Source organism: Trichosurus vulpecula, chromosome 1 (assembly GCF_011100635.1).
Source record: "Trichosurus vulpecula isolate mTriVul1 chromosome 1, mTriVul1.pri, whole genome shotgun sequence".
NCBI classification, from domain to species: Eukaryota; Metazoa; Chordata; class Mammalia; order Diprotodontia; family Phalangeridae; genus Trichosurus; species Trichosurus vulpecula.
Genome location: NC_050573.1, coordinates 300212886 through 300238002, shown reverse-complemented (window position 1 = coordinate 300238002; position 25117 = coordinate 300212886). Strand labels below are relative to the sequence as shown.

The 25117-nt window shown below is 39.1% G+C and overlaps 1 protein-coding gene across 1 annotated transcript in view; it reads left to right on the top strand.

Annotated features, from left to right (window-relative positions):
* PAG1 (phosphoprotein membrane anchor with glycosphingolipid microdomains 1) overlaps window positions 1-25117 on the top strand; it is a 236346-nt gene that overhangs the window by 186327 nt on the left and 24902 nt on the right. The window contains exons 5-8 of the mRNA XM_036740325.1: window positions 8246-8455; window positions 10303-10354; window positions 18427-18523; window positions 20015-20622. Of these exons, the coding sequence (XP_036596220.1) occupies window positions 8331-8455; window positions 10303-10354; window positions 18427-18523; window positions 20015-20622 (882 nt within the window). The 5' untranslated portion in view covers window positions 8246-8330. The remainder of the gene's footprint in view (window positions 1-8245; window positions 8456-10302; window positions 10355-18426; window positions 18524-20014; window positions 20623-25117) is intronic.

Here is a 25117-nt window from a genome sequence, read left to right as displayed (position 1 = left end):
AATATCTGTAGTGTACCTCACTGGAAAATGAAGCCACTGACCTGCTCTTTCTTTTTTTTTCTTCTTTGTTTTATCTTTTCCCCCTTTTCTTTGGTGTGGATCTTGATTGCTGATAGTTTAAAGTAAAGAAGGAAATTAAAATGTCAGCTGTAAAGGATAGGAATAAACCATTTCTTACTAACTGGCTGGCTGACTTGGAGCAAGGGAAAGTGGGCTTATGCTGACACCGTGTGGTGAAAGTGGATACATTCTCATTTTAAATTGAAATACCCACATTTGATCTCTTGTTTATATTCTTTATTGGGTGGGATCATGAAATAGATGGAAGGAACCTCCTGGCCATCTACTATTCCTGGCCCCAATCCTCCATCCAAGCAATTTTCTTCCTAAATTACTTCAAATACATGTTTACTCTAACAGAAAAATTCCCTAGGGAAGTAATCAATCAATGAGCATTTATTAAAGGCCTACAATGCTAAGATCTATGAATATAAAGACCAAAACAAGTAATAAAAATCCCTTCCTTCAAGGAGCTCACCTTCTATAAGGGGAGCCAACACGTGCATGCAAAATATATAATATATGTAGAGAATAAATAAGAAGCAAATACAAGGTCGTTAAAAGAGTCAAGCAGAACATTAACATTTGGGAGATCTCTAAAAGCTTTGTAAGGAAGATAGTGCTTGAATTTTGAAAGATTTAAGAACTGATTAGTAATGATTGCAGAGGTCTGATGATTAAGCGTGGTATCAGGGTGGACTTAGGGTATAGAGTGAAAAGCCTGTTTTGAACATAGCAGTGCAGGAATCTGTTTCACTTGGCTATTGTTGCAAGGGTTTTGCTTTTCTTTTTTTTTTTAATGGGGAAATGGGAAGTAGGAAAAAATTATTTTTGTTCATTGAAAAAAATGCAATTAAATTTTTAAACAATAAGGTGCTACTTGATCTGAGTCTTAAGAAAGTGAGAGGGAGGTGGGGGGGTGCATTCTAGGCAAGTAGGTGCTATTACCAGCATCACTGGCCTATTAATATGTGTCAAGTACTTTGCAAACTTTAAAGAGGGGAGAGTGAATAAGTACTAATAAAGCACCTACAGTCTACTAAGCACTGTGCTAAGCTCTTTACAAATATATCTCATTTGATCCTTACAATAACCCTAGGAGAGAGGGGTTATAATTATTATTCTCATCTAACAATTGAGGAAAATGAGGCAGACAGAGAGACAGCTCTGAGTCACACAACTAGCAAGTATAAGAAAGCAGACTTAAGTTATGTAAATGATAGCCATTATTAATTGAGCAGTGAGAACACACAAATAAATATCATGCCAGATAGAATGGGGTATAGGATAAAAAAGAGATTGAGACAAAGTGTTCTAGAACAATTTGAGGAGGAAGAAACCGATTTTTGCCAGGGGTGGGAGTGGGGAGCCTGGAAGTCTCCTTATCGGAGGTGACCTTGAAAGATTAAAAACACAGTAAGACTCCACAACTTTTCTTCTTATGAATGGAAGTCACACGGCCTGTTTGAGCCAAGAAGAACAGCTGGTGGAATGTCTCTAACCCTAGTCTGTCAAGAAAAAAATTGCTGAATTCACATTGATATATGTTAAAACTTAAATTCTATCCCTCTTTCTGTTAGAATCCACCAATTTTTTTTAAAAGCTTGAAAGTTGAAAGTTGAAAGATACAATTTTTAAAAACCCAAAACTGTCTTCTTTTAGGCTACTCTAGCATCAGTGCTTAACACGGTGACTGGCACATAGCATAGTTGGCACTTGATGAATGCTAGTTGACTGACTGACTAGGATACTCAAAAAAGCATCCTGAATAACCTGAAAGAAATAGATCTTCCAAAATGCCCACCTCACCAGGGCAGGGTCTGTGGGAACTGGACTTCTTAGATACTATTAAACCTGTTCTATAATAAGTATGTTCCTGAGACTCCCAAAAGGTACATGGTCTCAATTTTTATTAATTATCCTTTCTTGTCCCTTTCAATTCAATCAACAAAATTTTTTTTTAGTGACACCCTCACTAGGTTCCAAGGACTGTGATTCAAAACCAAAAAACAAAACAGTTCCTGCCCTTAAGGAGCTTACATTCTCCCAAATACATTTCTTTCCACTTGTTATATTACTCCTAGGAACTAAATTAGAATAGAAGAATCTCTTTGAGAATAGGAATTGCATGATTTTTTGGTATTTATATCCCCAGAGGTTAGCATAGAACTTGATGTGTGTGTGTGTGTGTGTGTGTGTGTGTGTGTGTGTGTGTGTGTGTGCGCGCGTGTGTGTGTGGGGGGGTAGGCTTTTAATAAATGTTTGTTGATGGATCATTTCATTGAATTTGGGTCACCTTGGCAAGAGAAGCTTCTCAGGAAGAGCTTTAACTCTTAGAACCTGTCTTGGGCATACCACACTCTACTGAAATACTCCAATATTAAATTCTAAGGAGATATTTAATTTGGTTCCGAAACTATCATGTTGCTAGATAGCTTGATTAATACTAATAATAGCCTCTATTGACCGGTAGTGATGCAGATCAAACATTCATTCATTCAGGCAGCAGGGTACCTGTATCCCAGAACAGTTAGAACCCCAAAGTTTTCCTCTGGGATTATTCCAATAAAGCCAAACAGCTGAGGGCTTCTTTCCTAGGTATTTTGTAGTCCCTTGCCTCTGATTATTGCTTTCCATTTCTTCCAACAGCTCATGAGAGGCTGTATTTTTTCACTTGATTTCCTTCACTTTACTGTGTGTGATGGAGGTATCCATAAGCCCTTAATGTTTATTGATTAAAGCTCACGTAATATTAATTCATATTTGCATAATCTTTTTGGTTTACAAAGCTCTTTTCTCACAGCAGCGCCGTCAGGGCATTAGAGCAAGTGTTAAACCCATTTTACAGATAAGAAAACAGTCTTGAATGTAGTAGCAATTTGCCCCAGTCTCATAGTCACAGGGACTCTTCCAGCTGTACGGGCTGCAAGCTCATTCACTCTACCTAACTGTTGTGCATTCTTATTTTATCCTGTTCCAAGGTCAAAGGAAATTAATCTCTCCAGTGTAATAATAAAAGTTATGGTGAATAGATACATTGTGTATGAATGTATCTGTAGAATTATATGCATATATGTATGTATTTTCACACACAGTGTAACCAGTGAGAGAAAGATCCTGTCTTTCATTGCTAGGAAGCAAGAGGGCAAGGGTTAACAACCACAAGACATAATCATGGAGAATTGAACTCAGTTTTAGCACAGAGGGTTGTTCAGTTACACAATTTATAAGCCCTTGAAAGAAAATAGTCATATTGATTCAAAGACCTGTGTGGAAAAATTGAATTGCCTCACCTATTGTTACTCTCCCTAATGCTCTTTACAGATAAAAAGCTAATATTTAAAGTTTTTCTTTGGTTTTTTGAGTCTTTAGCCCCAAATACAAGTGGTAATGTTTCACCTAGAAAAATTAGGCCTAATTAAAATCTCTTGGGAGAAAAATGCTTTTTCTTCTTCCATTTTAAGAGTCTGCTCTAAGCACTTCACGTGACCACATAATGTTAGCAGTTAGGGATGACTAGACTGAGGTGAGACTTACTTTCTATCAACCATACAATTGATTCCTGCAAATCGTGGCTGCCTTTCTGAAGCAAAATTTCAGTTGTGAGGTTTTTGATCCGTATCCTAAAACTAGAATGCATATATACTCTTTTTTGTTTTATTCAGCAGTTATACTTAAAATTCTAATACTATCTGAAAACCATGTGTCATAGAATGAGCAACCCAAATACTTCTAAATCAAGTCCTCACACAGTATGATAACCAAAAATGTTCATTCTTTTTTTAAAGTATTATCAGCTTGCTTTGCCTTTTAAAAATACCTGTAACTATTAAGATATTTGGAGCAGATAGGTGGCGCAGTGGATGGAGCAACCACTCTGTAGTCAGGAAGACTGGTCTTCCTTAGTTCAAATCTGGCCTCAGATATTTACTAGCTGTGTGACCCTGGGCAAGTCAACCCTCTTTGCCTCAATTTCCTCATCTGTAAAATGAGCTGGAGAAGAAAATAATGAACCACTCCAGTATCTTTGCCAAAAAAAAAAAAACCCAAATGGGGGTCACAAAGAGTCAGTTACTACGGAAAAACAATTGAAGAACAAATTAAGATATTTGGACATGAAAATCTTTAGCTTTATGGCAGAGATATTGCTTTTTACTCATTTCTTTTAATTAGTTAAAAGTGCACTTCAATTTGTGGCTGTTTCAAATTAATATATTTTAAGAAGATGCCCTTGCATCATATGCTAGTCTCTTAGGCTGACATCTTTGTGGGCACAGGGGATCAGAGATGTCATTCCTTTTCATACCTGTGTCCTAGGCTGGCCTCTTCCTACTTGCGGAGGACCTCCCACACCCTTGCCTGCAGTGGACAGAGAGACTTTATTCTATCCTACTTCCACCCCCTATTTCCTGGACTGGCCTGCCTGTGGGCAGAGAAGAGAAGCACCATTGCATCAGCTCCACCCACTGAGCTGCCTAACACTGTGACAGGATTCTACCCTGAGGCCCAGCAATGTTGATACTCTACCCTAACCCATTTGTCAATGATTAACAAACTCCTACCCAGCCCAATTCTAGTGATTCTGAACCCATGGCTCTCATTATTCAAATGCCACTCTCCATCCCCCCTCCCTTATTACTGTCCCCCTTAACACAACCTCTCACTCCTAATGTCCCACTCTAAAGCTTCCTGCCTCCTCCACTGGGCTCTCTGGAATGCTCGCTCCACGGACAACAAACTTGCTTTCGTCTTAAATCTCTTCTTTTCCCACTTCTTTCATCTTCTGGCTTTGAGTCTGGGTGCCCTCCTGATGACAGTCTCCCTAGTCAAAGTTTCCAGCACTGGTTGGTCATCCTCTTCTCCATGATGCACTCTTCTCTGTAGGTTTTCATGACATTGCTCTCTTCTGGTTCTCCTCTTACCTATCTGGTTATTCCTTCTCAGTCTTCCTTCTTGGATCTTCACCCAAGTCACACTCACTGGTTATTCCTTCTCAGTCTTCCTTCTTGGATCTTCACCCAAGTCACACTCACTAAGTGTAGGTATCATTCAGGAGTCTATCTCTGCCCATCTTCTCCTATCCTTCAGTGCTGCTTCACATGGTAATTTCATCAGCTCACATGGATTCAGTTATCATCTCTATGCTGATGATTCTCAAATATACTTATCCAACCCTAACCTCCCTCCTGATTCAGTCTCATATCTTCAGCTGACTTTCCAACATCTCAAACTGGTTATCCCAGAGACGTCTTAAACTGAACATGTCCAAAACTGAACTCATTTTTTTCCCAAAAACTCTGTCCTCTTCTTAACATCCCTGTTACTGTTAAGGATACCACCATCCTCCCAGTCCCCTAGGCTCACAACCTAAGTGACATCCTCTACATCTCAGTCTCACCCACCCATATGCAATCTGTTGCCAAGCCCTGTCAATTTTCTCTTTCTAACATCTCTCATATATGCCGCCTTCTGTCTTCTGACCCTGCCTCCACCTGGTGCAGGCCCTCATCACCTCATACCTCTCCCCAAGCCACTCCATCCTGCTCTCTGCTGTCAAAGTGGTCAAAGTCCTAAAGAGTAGTCTGACCCCTGCTCAGTAAACTCTACTGGCTCCCTATCACCACCAACATCAAATATAAGACCCTTTCTTTGGTGTTCAAAGCCATTCATAAATTGCCCACCCCTTCCAATCATTTTTCATCTTATTTGCCCACACAGAATGCAGTGACACGGTCTCCTTGATGTTCTTTACACATGAACACTCTATCTCATAAATCCGAGCTGTCCCCTGTGCCTGGAATTCTCTCCCTCCTCACATCCATCTCCTGGCTTCCCTGGAGTCCTTCAAGTCCCACCTAAAATCCTACCTCCTAGATGCTTTTCCTAATTCCTCTTAATGCTAGGGATTTCCTTCCATTGATATTTGTCCTGTACCTATGTGTCTTCCATTAAACTGTGAGCTCCTTGGGAGCTGTAACTGTCTTTCGCCTCTCTTTTTATCCATGGTCTTAGCGCAGTGCCTGGAAAATAGTAAGCACTTAATAAATGTTTATTGACTGCCCAAGAAGTTGCATTCATTCACTAAATATTAAGCTTCTGATATGCCATGGTACTATGGAAAATAGACTAAACCAGAAGACAGTTCCAGGGGTGGGGAACCTGTGACCTCGAGGCCACATGTGGCCCTCTAGGTCCTCAAGTGCAGCCCTTTAAATGAATCCAAGTTTTACAGAATAAATCCTTTTATTAAGGGGATAGAAAGGATTTGTTATGTATATTCCTAAGACCATTGACTTCCTTATTTTACAGGTGAGGAAATTAAGCCAAAAAAGGTAAAGTGACTTCACAGGATCAAAGAAATTTAGTTGGATGTGGGACTTCAACAGCCATAAAGTGCAAATGACATATGAAAGAAAACCCCACTACAACCTCCCTAACAAGTGGTCATCCAGTTTGTTTGAAGATATACAAAGTGGGGCAGCCCATGACCTCCCAAAGCACAACCCATCCCATTTTTGAATAGCTCTAATTCTTAGGAAATTTTTCCTGAAATCTAGCCTAAATTACTACAATAATTTCCTCCCATAGCTCCTAGTTCTGCCCTCTGGAGCCAAACTAAACAAGTCAAATAATGCCTCTTACCCATGAAAACCCTTCAGACACTTGAAGACAGCTTTCCTGTTCTCCTTGCGCTGATTCTCCTGTCCTCTGAGCCAAATATCCCTAGTTACTTCAACCAATATTAAATTAATTGCCCAAAGTCACACAGATGGTAAATAGTAAAGCCAATAATGTCCTCAGACGCCAAATCCAGTGCTATTTCTAACATGCCATATTGCCTATTTCAGGGCATGATTGTCTTTGGTTTATTTTGGGCGTAACAGTGATTCCATCAGTCTAGTCTGCTGATAGAGGTCATAAACCCCCTCCAGTTCTTTCTATTCCTCATTGCTTCTTGTCTTTTTTTTCTATAAACCTTCACAAATGACCCACTTATTAGGCTCATGTTCTTCGAATCTAACAGGACCCCAGTGTAGCACTCAGCTTGTGATACATGGCCCCTCATTCGAGATCTGCCCAGCTCCACTTCCTATCACACAGCTAACTCCTCACTGCTTTCTTTTATGCCATTTTGGTCCCAGGCATCATTCTTTGGTCATTGGTAACATGTTGCAGCCGGCTTATGCCCACCACACATCTTTCTACTGTCCTTGAATTATTTGTCAGTTTGATTCCTCCAGGATCATGGCATTCTATGAGTTACACCTTTATAGTATCGGCAGGAGAATACTGACGTTAAAGAGATGTAACTTTGTTGCAGTGAGCGCGGAATAGTGCTTTCCATAGGGCCATAGAAAGCACTATGCCATTTCCCAAACATAATCCAATCCATTTTTTCTCATCCTACTCAATTAGGCATTGCCTATGGTACATGCTCAAGATGTAAATACTGGTGGATTAGATCAGTGGGCTATTCATCCTGCTGAACATTATTTGTTTTTTATCCATTCTGTTTTGTCAGTGTAGAAGATTAATACAAACTTCCCCACTGCTGTGGATTTCATTGAGGAGGGTTTCTACTCTTCTGAGCTTAATGCACTTAATATGACATATGAGAGAGACTGGATAGGACCTTTTGGAGAACCTGATAATCAATTTTTCCTTTACTTTTTTAAAGTTTACACAGGAATTGTCCAATATTCCTTCTAGTACCAAATTATTTTATTCCGATAGATGTGATACATACTATCTTCATATAGACAATTTATGCAAACAAATAAAAATTAAAAAGAAATTCATTTATTATACTCCCTGTAAGCATTCTTGGGGTTTGGAGGAGCAGGAAAGTCAAGATCATTGAGGGAAAAATTGTGGGGCAGTAAATTGTACATATTAGAAAAGCTGTATTGAATATTTCCTTCTCTGAATCAAGGAAATTTTGAAATTTTACCATGAGTAAATCTATTGCCAACATTAATTTTTATAGTAGACTTAAGGAAATACTTTGCTGTGTAATATTCACCTTCAAATGAAATCTTGTTCTGTAGTGAACACAGAAGTTGCTACCTTTCCATTCCCCAGAGTAGATTATTCTCAAGGGTGTCTTAACAAGGCATGAACTGTAATTGCTAGGTTCTGGAGCTATATTTGATGTCAGGTTTCCCCCCAAAACTTCTCATTCCAGAGGGATCTATCATTTCTGCTGCTGATGTCTGAATGCTTGGAGGACTAACTGCTCAACCCTGCTGGTACCAGTTCCTGAGACCATCATGGGACCTGAAGGTAGCCTTCTGCATAGTGGACAGGTGCACATCATCATCTGGGGGAGTTTGGCAGCTGTCACAACTTTCCTACTCATTACCTTCCTCATCTTTCTGTGCTCCAGTTGTGAAAGGTACGATTTAGATGACCAAACTCTTACTGGAACCTAAACATATCATTGTTTTAGCTACTGCTACATGGCTCAGCCAGCAGAGGCCCCCATGTATTAAAATTAATCCCGCTTACTCTCAGCTATAATGATGATGAGCCCATTTTCTGTTTCGATGAAGATTGAGCCATTGTTTTAACACTTTTGATAACAGTTCACACACCTGTGTATTTGAGGCCTTTCTGAATGCAATTATTTGCTATTCATTTAATCTGATATTTGTGAAGATATCTTGTTATCTTCAAGTAGGTGTGGATATTTTGAAATCTGGGTATTGTGTGAATAAAGGTGACAACCTCCAGTGCCATAGTTCATTGCACAATTTGGTGTTTAATAACTGTTTTTTTTTACTTTTGAACTTTTACTTCTTACAGAAGTATATAAAATATAGTATATATAAGTATATAAAATAATCACCTCAAAGACAGAATAAGATTTTGGAATGCCAGAACCTCAGTTAGTGAATAGATTTCACAGAGAGAAATTTTTTTTTTATGAAAAGAAAGCCATCCTCATGTCAACGTAGACAACAGAATTACTTTATTGAGAAATTTTATATCAATGATACCATAGAAATCAAAGCCATTCTACATCCATCATCTCCTCTAGAAAGAGATTCACTGACTCAAAAAGAGAGGGGAAAATCTTGTCTCATTCAGTCTTAGGCAGAGTCTAACAAATAGCATCCAAGTGCTACCTTTCTATCTCTAAATAAAGCTGATGAGAACTGCAAAACTGGACTTCTCTAGACTAGAACAGAATTCCACTGTCTTCCTGGTCTATATTGAGCCCTTTGGGATTAGAGGCCAGAACCAGACTTTTCCATGAGTCTGGAGTAGAAGAAGCTTGAGGGCGTGTTTGCTTCTGTCTGGTTTTTGTAATAAGGTTACCTCCCATTAGATGTCACTCTTCCCTTATAGATTGCCTGTGGTTATCCTTCTCAAAGACTGACTACATCCTGATTCAAACCAATGCAAGGGAATTCCATTGCCCCTTACCTGTGGCCGCCATAAATTGAAGAACTCTGAAACATCCTACGTGCACAGAGCATTCCCCAGTAGCCCAGAGATTTAGGTTGATTTTGTGTTCACTTATCTAAATTCCCATATAGTGCTTGATTTTTCCAGCAAAGGCTTTCTCTGCTGAGGCAAATTGGAGGGGTAAGGAAATCATCTGCATACTTCAGACCAAATATTTGTTTATGTAAGACTATAAGTTACAGAGAATTTGCTGATTTGTACCGGTAGGAGTTCCCTTATACTGTTATTCTCTATACCAGTGAAATCATAGGTCTAATGTTGGCCTGTACCAATTAAATCATAGGTGTAATGCCTTATACATGCATATGTATACATATACATATACTTATATATTGCCATATACATATACACATAGATGTATATACATTCATGCTCATACACTTGGGATTAAATTACCTATGTATTTCAAGCAGCAGCTTCTTGAGGCATGAACTAAGAAGGCTTTCTCTTTGCACCACAACCACTGTTACTTCATCTGTAATAGCTGGTCAAAACTATTTGCATGGGTTTATGGTATTCTTTTATTATCTCATTCAACTTCCCTCCAGCAAATGAGGTGATAAGATTTATGGCATAATTACCTGGCTGTCCCTTCTTCCTTATGAAGCAATCGTTTTTTTTTTAAATGAAAGAAAAAGATTTTATCAAGAATAAAAGCAAGATTTTCTAAATCTTAGGGAACCAAGTGTATAAAGTACTATATGTTAAATTTTTAGATCTATGTCTCTATAAATATGGAATGTCACTAAAAGTTCATATTTTAAATTTCAGAGAAAAGAAGCCAAAACAACAAAATGGTGACCATGAGAACCTGATGAATGTGGTAAGGCTCTGAATTCTTCTTTTTTTAAAGCAGTTGTACATTTTAGTATGTTGCCACATGCCCAGGACCAGAAGGAAGCCAGGCAGGATGCCTAAAATCAGCTCTGCCTCAGCTATTCTTTGTCCTGAAAGGTTTCATGGGAATTTGTTTCTGAAAAAGCTCAGTACCTATTAACTGCAATTAAATGCCTGTGTTGTTAGCCTAGGAATGTAGAAATCAGTAATAGAATTTCCCATAACCACATGAATTTGATTGTCAATGACCAGCCAAGGGGGCATTTAAATATTCCTGTATTTATGGCAGCACTGTATTCTTTAAAGCAGGCCTGCACAACCTGCATCCTTCAGGCAGCTTATAATGGCCCTGGGGCCACTTGCAGCATGCCAAAGGATTTCGGCAGCCAGGAAAAATATAGAGGAGAACATCCTTTGTATGGGGAGGAAATCCTTTGGTGGGCCATAGGTTGTGTGGGCCTGCTGTAGAGCTTCTGCTAACCCTACTCTCATCACCACTGAGTACCATTAAGCATATAGCACAAGGGTCTTGCCTTCTAACAAAGTTTGTAGGACCATGCCCTTTTGCATTAACTTTGCCTGCCCCTCCAAGCCCTCAGCCCTAGAGGCCTACTGTTCTGATTGGCCTCAAGAGACTAGTATATATCATTGAATAGTAGCAGCTCTAGGGAGTTCGAAAGCTTGCCTTAGGTTATCCCTGCCTCCAGAAATTTCCCTCAAGGGAAATGTACCAAAGGATGACTCCAGAGAATTTGGGATCATCTTAAGAAGAAATCTGAACTCTCATGTTAGTGGTGGTAAAGGATAATACTCTTCACAACATTATGCTGGAAAATACCTCTCATAATCTTCCTGCTTTGGATCCACTATCTCCAGAGTTGTCCCAGAACAGGAATTGTATGACAGGTTGGAAGGTTAAAGAAACTACTTTTGAGAATATTCTCCCGGGTAGAATTAGGTACTTGACGTGGAAAAGGAGGTTTGGTAAATAAAAGTCAATACAAACATTGTGTTATTAGCAAAAGCTTCTGTGAAGTCAAGTCACCAAGCATTTATCAAGTGCCTGCTGTGTGCCAGGCACTGTCCTAAGCACTGGAGACACAAAGAAAGGCAAAAACAGAACCTACCCTCAGGGAGCTCACAGTCTAATGGGGGGAAGACAACATACAAACGATCTATACGGGATAAATTGGACCCCTAAATCCTTCAGAATTTACCGAAAAGACCATATAGTAGAATACATTTTTCCCAAATAGAGTCAGTCCCCCACTTACAGAAACATAGAATATTAGTGTTGAAAGGACCAGAGAGTACATCTAGTCCAACCAGTAGCTAAATAGGAGTCACCTCTGCAGTGGAAATGCCAGCCTCAGCTAGAATCAGATTAAATGTAATTGGCAAAGGTTGAACAAAATATTATGACATATTATGACAAAATAATACAACATAGATAATGTTAATTTGTGATTTTCTAAGCCAATATGTGACCATCAGAGATCCATTTCTATTTTAATTTGACACGAATGCTGTTCTACTGCATCTCTAACAAAGTGATCATCTAACATTTCCTTGAAAGACCTCACCTTCTAAGGAAAAAGCTGCTATTTTTCCAGGCAACCCATTCCACTTTTGAATAACTCTAAGTATCAAGAAGTTCAGGGTGGTTTTTTGTTTTGTTTTATCTTGTTTTTCCCCTTCATATCCAATATAAAGCCATACCTCTGAAACTACTCCACATTGTCATTAGCTATGACTGCCTTTTCAGGTCAAGCCGACAATTCCAAACCTTGTTCCACATGATGGCCCTTTAAATACTAGAAGATAGTTGTCATGTCCCCCACCCCCAACTCTCTCTCTGTCTCTCTCTCTGTCTCTCTCTCTGTCTCTCTCTCTCTCTCTCTCTCTCTCTCTCTCTCTGTCTTCTTTAGGCCAGAACCATAATTGAAGCAGGATGACTGGAATTTTGCCTTCCTTCTGTTGATGATCTCCAATTTATCTTGTATATTTCTTTGTACAGAGTTGTTTGCATGCTGTCTCCCCCATTATTGTGGGGATTATCATGTGGAGATAGTCATGCACCCAAATACATCCACATTCCATCCCTTTTACAGAAGACCATTTGGGAAAGACTTAGTGTGTTATACCAGGATTTTCTCTTGTCTTATATGGCATATACTATAAAATGGGCATGGGGGAAGGAGGAGGATTAAATAATTCACATCATTCACAGTAGTAACACAAATTGTCATGTGGGCAGATTAGAATATGGGATTTTCAGTTCTGATCGTTTTATACTGATATTTGGAATGTGGAGCAGAAGGGAAACAGCATGATTTTTTAAGGAAATGCTTTCAGTGTTGACAGCTTTGTTTTGACTTGTAAATTGCTTAACTTTACTATGGAGGTAATTTAAACAGAGATACACTACTGCCAATTAGTTACCTTCCTGATTATAATCATATACTATAGCTAAATTCTTTCTAACCACAATTTTAAACAAAATTTGCTAACAGTAGCCACATATTATTGTATTATACTTAAATTTACCATATATTATAATGTATGAGGAGGCTAACTAACATGAGTAAAATAGCAAAGTGATCCTGAAAGGTCATTCTTATTTCTGGATGTCCCATTTGCCCTTATTTATATATATTCTTGAGAATAAGTAAGATTTAGAATGCAAGTTCTTTGACATCAGGGACTGGTTTTGCTTTTTATTTGTGTCCCAAGCTCTTATCAAAGTGTCTGGCACATGAATGGATGAATGAAATGAACATTCTTTAAGCACTTACTGTGTGCCAAACACTGTGGTAAGGGCTAGGAATCTAAAGAGAAAATTTGAAACAGGCTTTCCTCTCAAGAAACTGACACCCTGATTGGGGAAGACAGAACATAAAAGGAAGTTCACTTGCAGAATAGACAGAAAAAGGTACAGTGGCTGAGCAGATGGCAAGGCCCAGGGATCCTTAAGTTGCATGATAGGTCAGACAATTGTAGAAGATGGCTGAATGGCAAAGCTTAGTGGTCTTCTGTCTCTTAGGAAGAGAATAAATGACTCCCATCTTGTATAAGAAGTATAAACAGCCAAGCAGCCTAAGTGGGTTCTGGGCCTCAGGACTAGGGGAGGAGGCAAAGGGGGTAACAGTCCCCCTCTCATCCATCTTTCTCACACTCTTCTCCCACCCTTTTAGCCTAACACCCCCACCCCTCAACCCCTAGGTCTTGTTTCCTCTAGAAGGCTCAGGTAAGTTCATAGCAATCTTCTGGGTCAGGGATGAAAGCTAAGTGATAAATAAATACTTGTTGATTAACTAGTGTTGCTTTTAATAATAGCTTAGGTGAGATCATGGATTCTTCTCTAAAAATCTTTTAGACTATAATAGATCTAGTATATGGATGCTCCCACCTAGAGGCAAAGGGAATTAATCAGATTCCTTGAAAGATACCCTGTAGTTCCTTGGTTAATATTGAACGATTTGTGTAGAACATAAATTTGTTCCTTCCTTCCTTCTTTCCTTCTTTCCTTCCTTCCTGGAACTGCCCTCGACAATTTTTATTGATTTACCTTTAACATTCTTTTCTTTTTAAATTTTGAGTTCCAGTTTTTCTCCCACCATCCCGCTCCTCCCCCACTGTAGCAGCAGTGTGGCTAGCAGCTACTGTGGCTGTGTAAGACCAACAACAACCAGCACACAGAAGGGCTGCCAACACAGGTTCTTTGATCTGCTTTTCTAAGGAAAGCAACTTTAAGGGTTTAACAGTCTCAGTTTAATCAGACATACCTATATCATTCACTTGGTTCAGGGGGAAAAGATCAGCCCCCTGAACTTCAAGGCAAATACAAAAAAAAATTACAAACATCAACAGACAGATCTTGTCTGATTCAAATCACAATACATAGTTACCAGAGAAGCACCAGTATCTGTCTGGGTTATCAAAGCCAGGGGCGGGGTGTGGGGGGAATGCAGTGACAACGGCTTGCCCAGAATCTCAACACTCCTATGAGTGAGCCCCAAAATTCAAACACCAAGCTCCCCTCAATTATATCCTGTTTGGAGCCCTGAGGGCTCTGACCTCACCCAGGCTGGGTGTGTGAAAGTTCCCCATCCCCAGCATCACATTACATACAAGTCAATGATTCCTGATTGCCTCAGTGCTGAGAAATAGCAAGAAATACTCCAAAACAAAGTAAAACAAAAGTAAAACAAAAGGTTTCCTACCCATTCAAACAAAGGTGAGACTTGATAGTCTTAGCATCTCAAAAGGGAAGAATAGGGAAAAGTCTGATTGCTGTAACACCCACCCATAGAGAAAGCAAATAATACAATGTCAGCTATACATGTGAAGTCATGCAGAGCATATTTCCATATTAGTTATTAGTATTAGATATTAGCCATATGAGAGAGAGAGAGAGAGAGAGAGAGAGAGAGAGAGAGAGAGAGAGGGAGGGAGGGAGAGAGAGAGAGAGAATGAGAGAGAAAGGAGAGAGAGAGAGAGAGAGAGAGAGAGAGAGAGAATGAGAGAGACTCGAGAGCGAGAGAGAGAGAGAGAGAGAGAGAGAGAGAGAGAGAGAGAGAGGGGATGAGAGAGAGTATTATACTTCAGTTTGCACTCCGAGTTCATAACCCTGGAGGTAGATAGCATTTTTTCATGGTGAGTCCTTTGGAATGGTCTCAAATCATTGTATTGATCAGATTAGTCAAGTCTTTCACAGTTAATCATCATTACAACATTGCTGTTACTGTGCCCAGTGATCTCTCAGTTCTCACTTGGCTTTGCATCGGTTCATAGTGGTCTTGCCACGTGTTTCTGCAGTCACTGCCCCCCCCCATCATTTCTTATAGCACAGTAGTATTCCTTCGCAATCATATGCCACAAGTTGTTAAGCCATTCCCCAATTGATGAGCATCTCCTCGATTTCCAATTCTTTGCCACCACAAAAAGAACTGTTATAAATATTTTTGTACATATAGGTCCTTTTCCTTTTTCTTTGATTTTTTTTGGGGGGATATAAACCTGGTAATGGCATTGCTGGATCAAAGGGTATGTATAGTTTTATAGTCCTTTGGGCATAGTTCCAGATTGTTCTCCACAATGGTTGGACCAGTTTACTACTCCCTTAGCAATTCATTAACATACCAGTTTTCCCTCATCTCCTCCAGAATTTGGCATTTCTGACAGAAGTGAGCTGGTACCTCAGAGTTGTTTTAATTTGCCTTTCTCTAACCAAAAGTAATTTAGAGCATCTCCCATATGACTTTGGTAGCTTTGATTTCTTCTTCTGAAAACTACCAGTTCATGTCCTTTGAGTATTTTTTTTATAAATTTGACTCAATTTCCTATATATTTCATAAATGAGGCCTTTAAACTTGTTACAAAATATTTTGATATTACTTCATTGCCTATAGTCCCTTTTAGCAAAATGTAGTTTCCCTCATTATCTTTTTTTAAAATTAGGTCTATTTTTGCTTTTACTATGTCTGAGATCATGATTTCTACCCCTGCCTTTTTTTTTACATCAGCTAAAGCATAACAGATTCTGCTACAGCCCTTTATTTTAACTCTATGTGTATCTTTCTGTCTCAAGTGTGTCTCTTGTATACAACTTATTTTTGGATTCTGGTTTCTGTACATTGTTCTATCTGCTTCTGTTTTATGGGTGAACTCATCCCATTCACATTCACAGTTATCATTACTAACTTTGTATTTCCCTCCATCCTGTTTTCTTCTAGGTATTTTCTCTCTCTTTTTATCCTGTTCCTCCTCAAAAGTTGGTTTTGCTTCTGACCACTGCCTCGCTTAATCTGCCCACCCTTTTATGTTCTCCCTCCCCCCCCCAACTATTATCTTCTCCTCCTGTTTCCCTGTTGGGTAAGATAGATTTCTATACCCAATTGAGTGTGTTTATATATTCTTTCTTCTTTGAACCAGTTACTATTAGAGCAAGGTTCCAGCTTTGCCTGGTACCACCACTACCCTCTGTATAAAGGTGTAGTGGTGGCAGCAGGCAATGCTTGAAGATTAAAACTTTATAAGTTCTTGAAATATGATGTCTAAGCTCTTTTTTTTGACAATAACTTTCAGGTAGTCCAATAATTATTAAATTTTCTCTCCTTGATCTCTTTTCCAAGTCAGTTCTTTTTCTGATGAAATATTTCACATTTTCTTCTATATTTTTATTCATTTTACCTTGTTTTATTGTTTCTTAATGTCTCATGGAGTCATTTGCTTCCCAATTCTAATTTTTAAGGAACTTTTTTCTTTGGTGAGCTTTTTTACCTCTTTTTCCATTTAACCAATTCTTCTTTTTAAGGAGTTCTTTTCCTTAGTGATTTTTTTTAGTTTTCTTTAGTGAGCTTTTGTGCCCCCTTTTTTTTATTAGGCCAATTCTGTTTTTTAAGGTGTTATTTTCTTCAGTATTTTTTGTGCCTCTTTTACTAAGCTGTTAATTCTCTTTTGCATCACTCTCATTTCTTTTCCCAATTTTTCCTCTACCACTCATTTGTCTTTAACTCTACCAGGAATTTCTGCTGGCCTTGGTCCAATGATTATTCCTCTTTAAGGCCTTTTTCATAGTTGTTTTCACTTTGTTGTCTTATTGAGAGTTTATGTCTTGGTCTTCACAGCTACTGTGGTAGCTTTTTATGGTCGAGCCCCTTTTTTGTTATTGTTTGCCCATTTTCCCACCCGATTTCTTCACTTTGAACTTTATTTTAAAGTTAGACTCTGCTCAGCTAGATGTGGGAGGCACTGTCCCAAGGTTTAGGCTTTTTTGTGTGACTGTTTTCAGAGCTAGTTCTGGAGGTCTGCAAGTTTTCAGTGCTTCCAAGGCTGTATTATCCTGGGAGAGGTGTAGTCACTGGTCTCCTGGTCTGTGCTCTGGTTTTTACCAGGAAGGTCCCTGCTTCCCTACAATTGCAAGTACTAGTGTTCCTCTTGGCCCTGGAATTGTGACCAGGTCCCCTGCTCCCTTGTGACTGATCACAAATGCTTCTCTCCATCTGGGAACCGCCACCCAGAACTGCTTCTAGACTTGTCGGTCAGCTACAGCTGCACCCAGTGCCAGGAAAGAGTCCCCTGTAATCTCTTTTTGACCAGCTGTGACCTCTTTGCTGTGTCTGGGTGGAGAACTCTTGAAGCTTCTGTCACAGCCACCTCCAAGGCCCACCACTGGTGCTCCTGGCCCACTCCAGGCTTGTGTCCACCTCAGTGTCACAAACCTTTCTTCTGGACCTCCTAAGTTGTCTTTGGCTAGAAAAATATCTCCTTCTGACTTTTTGTTGACCCTGATACTCCAAAATTTAATTTGAGGCATTTAAAAAATAGTATTTTATTTTTTCTAATTACATGTAAAAATAGTTTTTAACATTCATTTTTTGTAAGATTTTGAGTTCCAAATTTTTCTCCCTCTTCCCCTCCCCTAGAGAGCAAGCAACCTGATATGGGTTATACATGTTTGAGGCATTGTTTTAAAGTTGTTTGGAGGGTAATGTTAGGAGAATTCAGCTGGGTCCCAGCCTGTACGGGGTGTTCCTAAAATCTGGACACATAGGCGAAAATGCATATTTTCAAGAAATGAAATGAATGAAATTTTCAACAATACTTTATTTAATTGGAATATTAACAAATAACATCTTCAGTATGATTTCCATCATTTGTGATGCAAAGGTTGATGTGCTTTGCAAGATTCACGTGAACTCGATGCAACAACTCCACATTGCCATCAGTTTTAGCACATTCACTCTTTATGCATTCAATTAAGTGTTTTGCATCTGTGATTTTCATTAAGTACACCTTCTCCTTTAGCATACCCCAGAAAAAGAAGTCAGGGGCTAAGGTCTGTTAATATTCTAAATATTTCAAAATATGCATTTTGCCTATAGGTCCAGATTTTAGGGACATCCCATACTTTGCTATCTTCAGGATGAATTCTTCTCTTGCTACATATTTCATGTAGGTTGTTGAGATTTTTTTTTAAGAATCACTTTGTTTTAACTCCTTTGTTACAATACAGAATACATTTCTTAGCTATGTCATATGTTCATTTTTTTACAGCCTTCAGATAAGGAGATGTTCAGCCATTCAGTAACCAGTCTGGGTACTGAACTTCCTGTCAGCAGTGAACAAAATGGGGGCCTTACCAATGGAGACAGTAAGTTCTGCTGAGCTTTCCTATATGTAAAAATCCTATCATACATATCTCATCATGTCCTGAACTTAACAGATGTCCAGAAACTTTAAGTAATTTGTTGAAATTTAGCTTCTCTCAGTTTACTCACTTGTAGAACCAGTTTTACAAAGTCACTCTCATTGAGTTACAGCTATTAAGTCTTCTTCTGGCTCTGATATTTCCTGGTTCTATGGCTTCAAGTTATAATTTACTTTCTCTGACAGTGTAATCTGAATTAGCTGTATCTTACAGCTCTTGGCAGCTAACATGGTGCTTATCATTTGGAAGGTCCTTAATAAATGTTTGTTGAACTGAATAGGTACATAGTGATCCTTCCTGCAGTTCCGTTAGAGTTAGAAGATGAACATGTGAAACATCTTCCAACTTTTGTTAAATCTAAGATCTTAGAATACAGGTGGTATTTTATATATATTTTTAAAACTAGAGTTACTGGTCCATATGTATCATACTTTGTAAAGACATGCCCAATAAAATGAAAAACTTTGGTTTAATAGCTTGCATAAGGCCTTACAGCATTAACAATTCATTGCCAAACTGAAAATTTAGAATTCTGACCTCAGCCTTCTTATCAGGATTAACATTCAGGGGTGGGAGAGAACCTAAAAAAAAAAAAAAAGAAAAAATATACCCAGCCCCTTTGCTCATGGGTGATGTTACTTCTAACATAGGTGAGCTGGCTGTGTTTACTGGTTGATCACAAATGTGCCTCCAGAAATGTAGAGATGATCACAAATAATGCCGTAATTTCTGTACCAAAAAATCTGGTATTCTGCCAAGGTAACATGGAGGAAATGACCTTTATTTACCCTCCAAAGGAGCTTTCATCCCAAAATTGTCATTGGTTGCCCCATCTCACATCACTTTAAAGGACCAGTAGAGTCAGTGAATGTGGAAAGAGGTGACCACTCACTACAAGTTAGAATAAGTATCCTTATTTTTCCCACAAGTGAAAACAAAAGGTGATTTTGGTTGTGGGGGTCTATGGTAAATTAGTGTTAGACATGCATTGAAGTATGGCAACAGGTCATTACCGTTTAGAATGAAAGGTATGTAAGGCTATTTGTAATACAGTGAAGGAATATTCTTCTGAGACAAATTGTGTCCCTTATTCAGTGGAGTAGCATTGGAGATAAAAATTACGTTTTGTTGAAGAAATTAATTTAAAACCTAAAGTCATCATGGGTGAAGTTATTACAACTAAGTAGATTTATTAAAGTGCTACAGTTTAAATTTGAGAGATATGCTCGTTCATTTCCTTCCAAATTATGAGTAAAATAATAAGAATCCTTAGTCCATAGTCATGTCTCTATAATTTTCTTCTTAAAGTCAAAGAAGATGAAGTATTATGATTTTTCCTCATTTTACTGTATAGTAAATCACGCAATGTAATGCTTTAGGGGTGATTGAATCTCTTCCTTTAATTGTTTCTTTCTTCTCCTGCTGCTACTGCAGTTCTTTCAGAAGACAGTACCATGACGTGTATGCAACATTACGAAGAAGTACAGACTTCTGTTTCTGACCTGCTGGATTCCCAGGACAGTACAGGAAAGTCAGCAAAATGTCATCAAAGTCGAGAATTACCTAGAATTCCTCCTAATGATTCCTTGGATACTATTCTTACCACGAGAAATGTGGACAGTGACCAGGGTCTTGGGATGGAAGGACCATATGAAGTTCTCAAAGATAGCTCCTCCCAGGAAAACATGGTGGAAGATTGTCTGTATGAAACTGTGAAGGAAATAAAGGAAGTGGGAACAGCAGCCAACCTAGAAAAAAGCCAAAATGGAAGACCAAACTCTGTAACCGCCTTTAAAGAGATTCAGGGCCCTCACCCTGTGAACAAAGTTGAGTCTGCGGAGTATGCTTCTGTGGACCGAAATAAAAAAAGTCGACACAGTGTCAATGCAGAGAGTGTGCTTGGAAATTCCTTGGATGTAGAGGAAGAAGCCCCACCACCTGTCCCTGTAAAACTCCTTGATGAGAATGAAAACGTGCAGGATAAAGCAGATGGGGAGGCGGCAGATAAAGGGACCACAGAGGCTACTAGTCAAATCAACAAGGTAAGCTCTTTCCTCATATTCTTATAGCACAAAAAGGGCAAACATTATTTAAGTGTGCAAAGTTGACCCCCAACTTGGGGTGAGCCTTTTTAAAATTTTATTCCAGGTACGTACTATGGAACACCCATGGGGGCTTCCAATCTGCATGTTCCTCTGGGAAATTGTTCCACAAATGTTCATGCTACTTGAATGATGAAGACTTTTTCCTGAATGCTAGAACTAGGATTTTTTTTTTCTTCTCTCATTACCAGGGTGACAACTTATGTTTATAACGCACCTCTCTCAGAACTGTTTTTGATTCTTAACCAATTTTCATAATGTGTCTGGTTAGGGGCAAATATTATTTTTCCCATCGTAGAGATGAAGAAACAGAAGTAAAGAAGTTAGTTCATTTGCCCAAGGTTAAAACACCACAGAACCTCACATAATCACCCCAAGCTGGATGTGTATCATGCTTTGTCCCTCAGACTTATGGCTGACATACACAAGTAAGACAACCTCATGGTGTAAATTATTTATGTAAGTAAACTACACATGCCTATGACAATATGTTAACAATAATAACAGATGAAATTATTATAAAACATGAAGTTTTACAAAGCACAGAATCATAAAGTATCATAGTTGGAGGAGAGCCCAAAAGTCCAGTTCAGGCCTAAGGCAAGAATCACTTCTACATTCTCTTCAACAAATAGTTGTCTCACTCTGTTGGATGAGATGTTAAGTCACTTGTAACTAGTAGCACAAGAAATAAAAATAGAAAATCCAAAAATGTCAGTCCCAAATATAGACAAAATCAAAGTCTGAGAAGGCCGCAGAGGAGCTCACAAATTTTTGGCAGCACATATATTCCTATTTCAAATAACACAAATTCTAATAGAAACTATCACCAGACCATAAAAGTGCTAGTTTGGATCAGTAACGTTATGATTTAGTGAAGAGAGGACTGGACTTGGAGTGAAAAATCCTGGGTTCCTGCCCCAGCTCCAACACTTACCAACTGAGAGACTGAAATAAAACAGTCCTTGCCCTCCAAGAACCTGTATTTGATTAGGGAAACATGACATGTGCCCAATTAAATGTAGTACACAGAAAACAGGAGGGAGAGCCCTGACAACTGGGGAAATTAAGTAAAGCATCATGGAGACCAGTCAGGTGGTACATAACTTGAAACTTTGAAAGAAGATGAGGATTCTGAGAGGAAAAGTTGGAGAGGATGGATTCCAGGCATGGGGAATGACTTGTATAAACACATGAAGGTTAGAAATATGAGGTTCAGACAATAGCTATTAGTCCAATTTGGATAGAACCCAGAGTTCACGAAGGGGTGCAGTATGAGATAAGGCTGGAGAGGTAGGTTAGGAGCCAGATTGTGGAAGTATTTAAATGCCAGGCTAAGGAAGACAGTTAGCAGGGAAGGACACATGTTCAGACCTGTGATTTAGGCAGGTACATCAAGGGTAGGTTGGAGACAGACTGGAAGAAAGGAGATTAATTTAGAGGCTAGTCCAGGTGGTGAAAGCCTGAACCAGAATGTTGGCTATAAGGAAAGAGACAGACTTGAGAGCCGCTGTGGAGCTAGAATTGATAAGACTTGGCAACTGATTAGATATTAAGTATGAGGGAGAGGGACGGGTCAAGGATGATTCTTAAGGTTACAAACCAGGATAGCTGCCCTTAATAGAAACAGGCAAGCTGGAACTAGTAGCAGATTTAAGGAGGTAAGTCATAAGTTCTGTTCTAGATATATTGACTTTAAAATGCCTCATAAATGTGGTTTATCTAGGAGGATAATTGGCAATGTATGACTCAAGTTTGGAAGATATATTAGGGTTAGATATGGCGATCTGGGTGTCGTCTGTAAAGAGATAACCTGATCCAGGAGCTGCTGAGATGTCCAAGAGATTGACTGCTGAGAGAGATGAATAAAAAGGAACTCGAAGGATAAAGCCCTGGGAACACCCTTAGTGGGCAGGAGGCAGCTAGGTGGCACCATAGTGCATGGAGTGCCAGGCCTCAAGTCAGGAAGACTCTTTCTGAGTTTGTGTGACCTCAGACACTTACTACTGTGTGACCCTAGGCAAGTCACTTAACCCTCTCTGCTTCAGTTTCCTCATATAAAATGAGCTGGGGAAGGAAGTGGCAAACCACTCCAGTATCTTTGCCAAGAAAACCCCAAGTGGGGTCGTGAAGAGTTGGATACAAGTGAACAATAACAAAGTGTAGGTCTTGGTGTCATCTGTAAAGAAGTGACCTGATCTGGGTGTCGATGGGATGTCCAAGAGAATAAGTGTCGAGAGAGGTTGGGGGCGCAAAGGACAATGTCCTAGGAACACCCTCAGTGGGAGGAGATGGACAGTATTCCATCATGGGAGAATAAGGAGAAGAGGTCAGACAATGAGGAACAAAACCAAAAGAGAACCATGTCACAGAAGCCAAGGAAGGACAGAGTGTCCAGGGAGAAGGGGGAGTGGCAAATAGTTTCAGAAGCTTGGAGGGGTCAGTGATAATGAGCATTGAGAAAAAGCCACCGGATGTAGCATTTGTGATCACTGATAACCTTGCTGTCTGTAAGAAGTAGCCATTCAGTCTTCCCTTGAAGATCTCCAGTGATGAGGCACTCACCACCTTATGAGGCCACCCACTCCACTTTTATACAACTCTGATGGTGAGGGAGCTTTTCCTTATATTAAGTCAAAATTTGCCTCTGCAGCTTCCATCCTTTATTCCACATTCTGCCCCATGAGGCCAAGTAGACCAGTTCTGTCCCTTCTACCATGTAACTCCTTATTCCCCTCCATGTACTCTGACCTCCTTGCTGTTCCTTGTACATGATACTCCCATCTTCCAATTCAGAACATTTTCACTGGTTGTCCCCCCCCCCCGTTGTCTCTCTGTCTTCATTACCACCTCCTAACATCCCTGGCTTCCTTCACATCTCAGCTAAAGTCTCAGCGTCTGCAAGATTTCCAGTCTTCCTTAATCTTGGTGCCTTCCCTCCGAGACTAACCCCAATTCATTGTGTGTGTATGTATACATATATGTATATATGGGTGAGTGTATATATAGATATAGATCTATCTATATCTATCTGTCTGTCTGTCAGTCTGTCTGTCTATAGTTTGTACATAGTTGTCTGTATGTTGTCTCCTCCATTGGACTAGGAGATCCTTGACAGCAGGGATTTTTTTTTTACCTTTCTTACCTTTACCTTTTTTATCTTTCTTTGTATCCCAAGAACTTAGGACATTGCCTAGTGCATTCACTTGTTTTTTCAGTCATGTCCAACTCTTCATGATCCTGTTTGGGGTTTTCTTAGCAAAGATACTAGAGTGATTTGCTATTTCCTTCTCCAGTTCATTTTATAATGAGGAAACTAAGGCAAACAGGGTTAAATGACTTGGCCAGGGTTACAGCTAGTGAGTTTCTGAGGCTAGATTTGAACTCGGAAGATGAGCCCCCAGCAGCCCACTTAGCACCAGAAGGCACTTAATAAATGCTAGTCAATTGACTGATTTACAGCGGTTCACATACTGGTCCCTCAGAAACTCTTCTTCTCCAAGCTAAATAGCCTCACTTCCTTCAACCTATATAAGTTAAATGTCTTCCCTCTAGTCTTACCCATACGGAACTTGCAGTTCACTACTCAATCAGTAAGCATGGATCAGCTCCTATTCCAGGTCTTTTCCATATCAGTTGCTTTCTACACCCTTATCCTCATCTTTTACTTCTCTAACTGATTTTTTTTAAACCAAGTGTAGTCCTTTGCATTTAGGCAGAAAATAGGGTGGAAACATGAAGGCATCGCCATCTCTCCTGTTTTAATATAAGGCACGATCATCAGAAGTTAACTTGGTAGGAATTGGTGGGAGATAAAGTCAGGCTGCATCCAAAGGAAGACATGAGATTCCAGCAGAGCTCTTTATCTTTCACTTTGCTTGGCCCTCTGGAAAACTGCTTTGTTTATTTGTTTGAAAAAATTATATTATGAATAACAGTTTTCAAACAAAAAGTTTCTTGCCATATAAAAATAATGGAGTTTGGTTTTCCACCCCTTCATATCACCCCAAATTAAAAAGTAAAAACAAAACTAAATTAAAAAGTAAAAATTGAAAGTAAAGTAAAAATTAAAAAGTACAAACAAAACTAAAACCCCACAATCCTGCCTGAGGCAGCTAAAGCTTTTTACAGATAGTATCTAACAGATAAGAAGGTTAATGGGCTAATTGCTATTAAACAGTAGCCTAGACTTCACTTCCTATATGTAAATTAGAATAATAAACCTTATAATCCAAGTTAGTTTTATGTAGAAATATATAATATGTGTGGGCAACTAGGTGTGATATCTCCACATTGTAACAATTCATACTTTAAATAATTCCCAGCATTTTAAAAATCCAATATAAAAAATTAGACACTATATTTTCTGGCAATATACAGACATATGTATACATACATACATATATATGCATATATATGTATACACACACACACA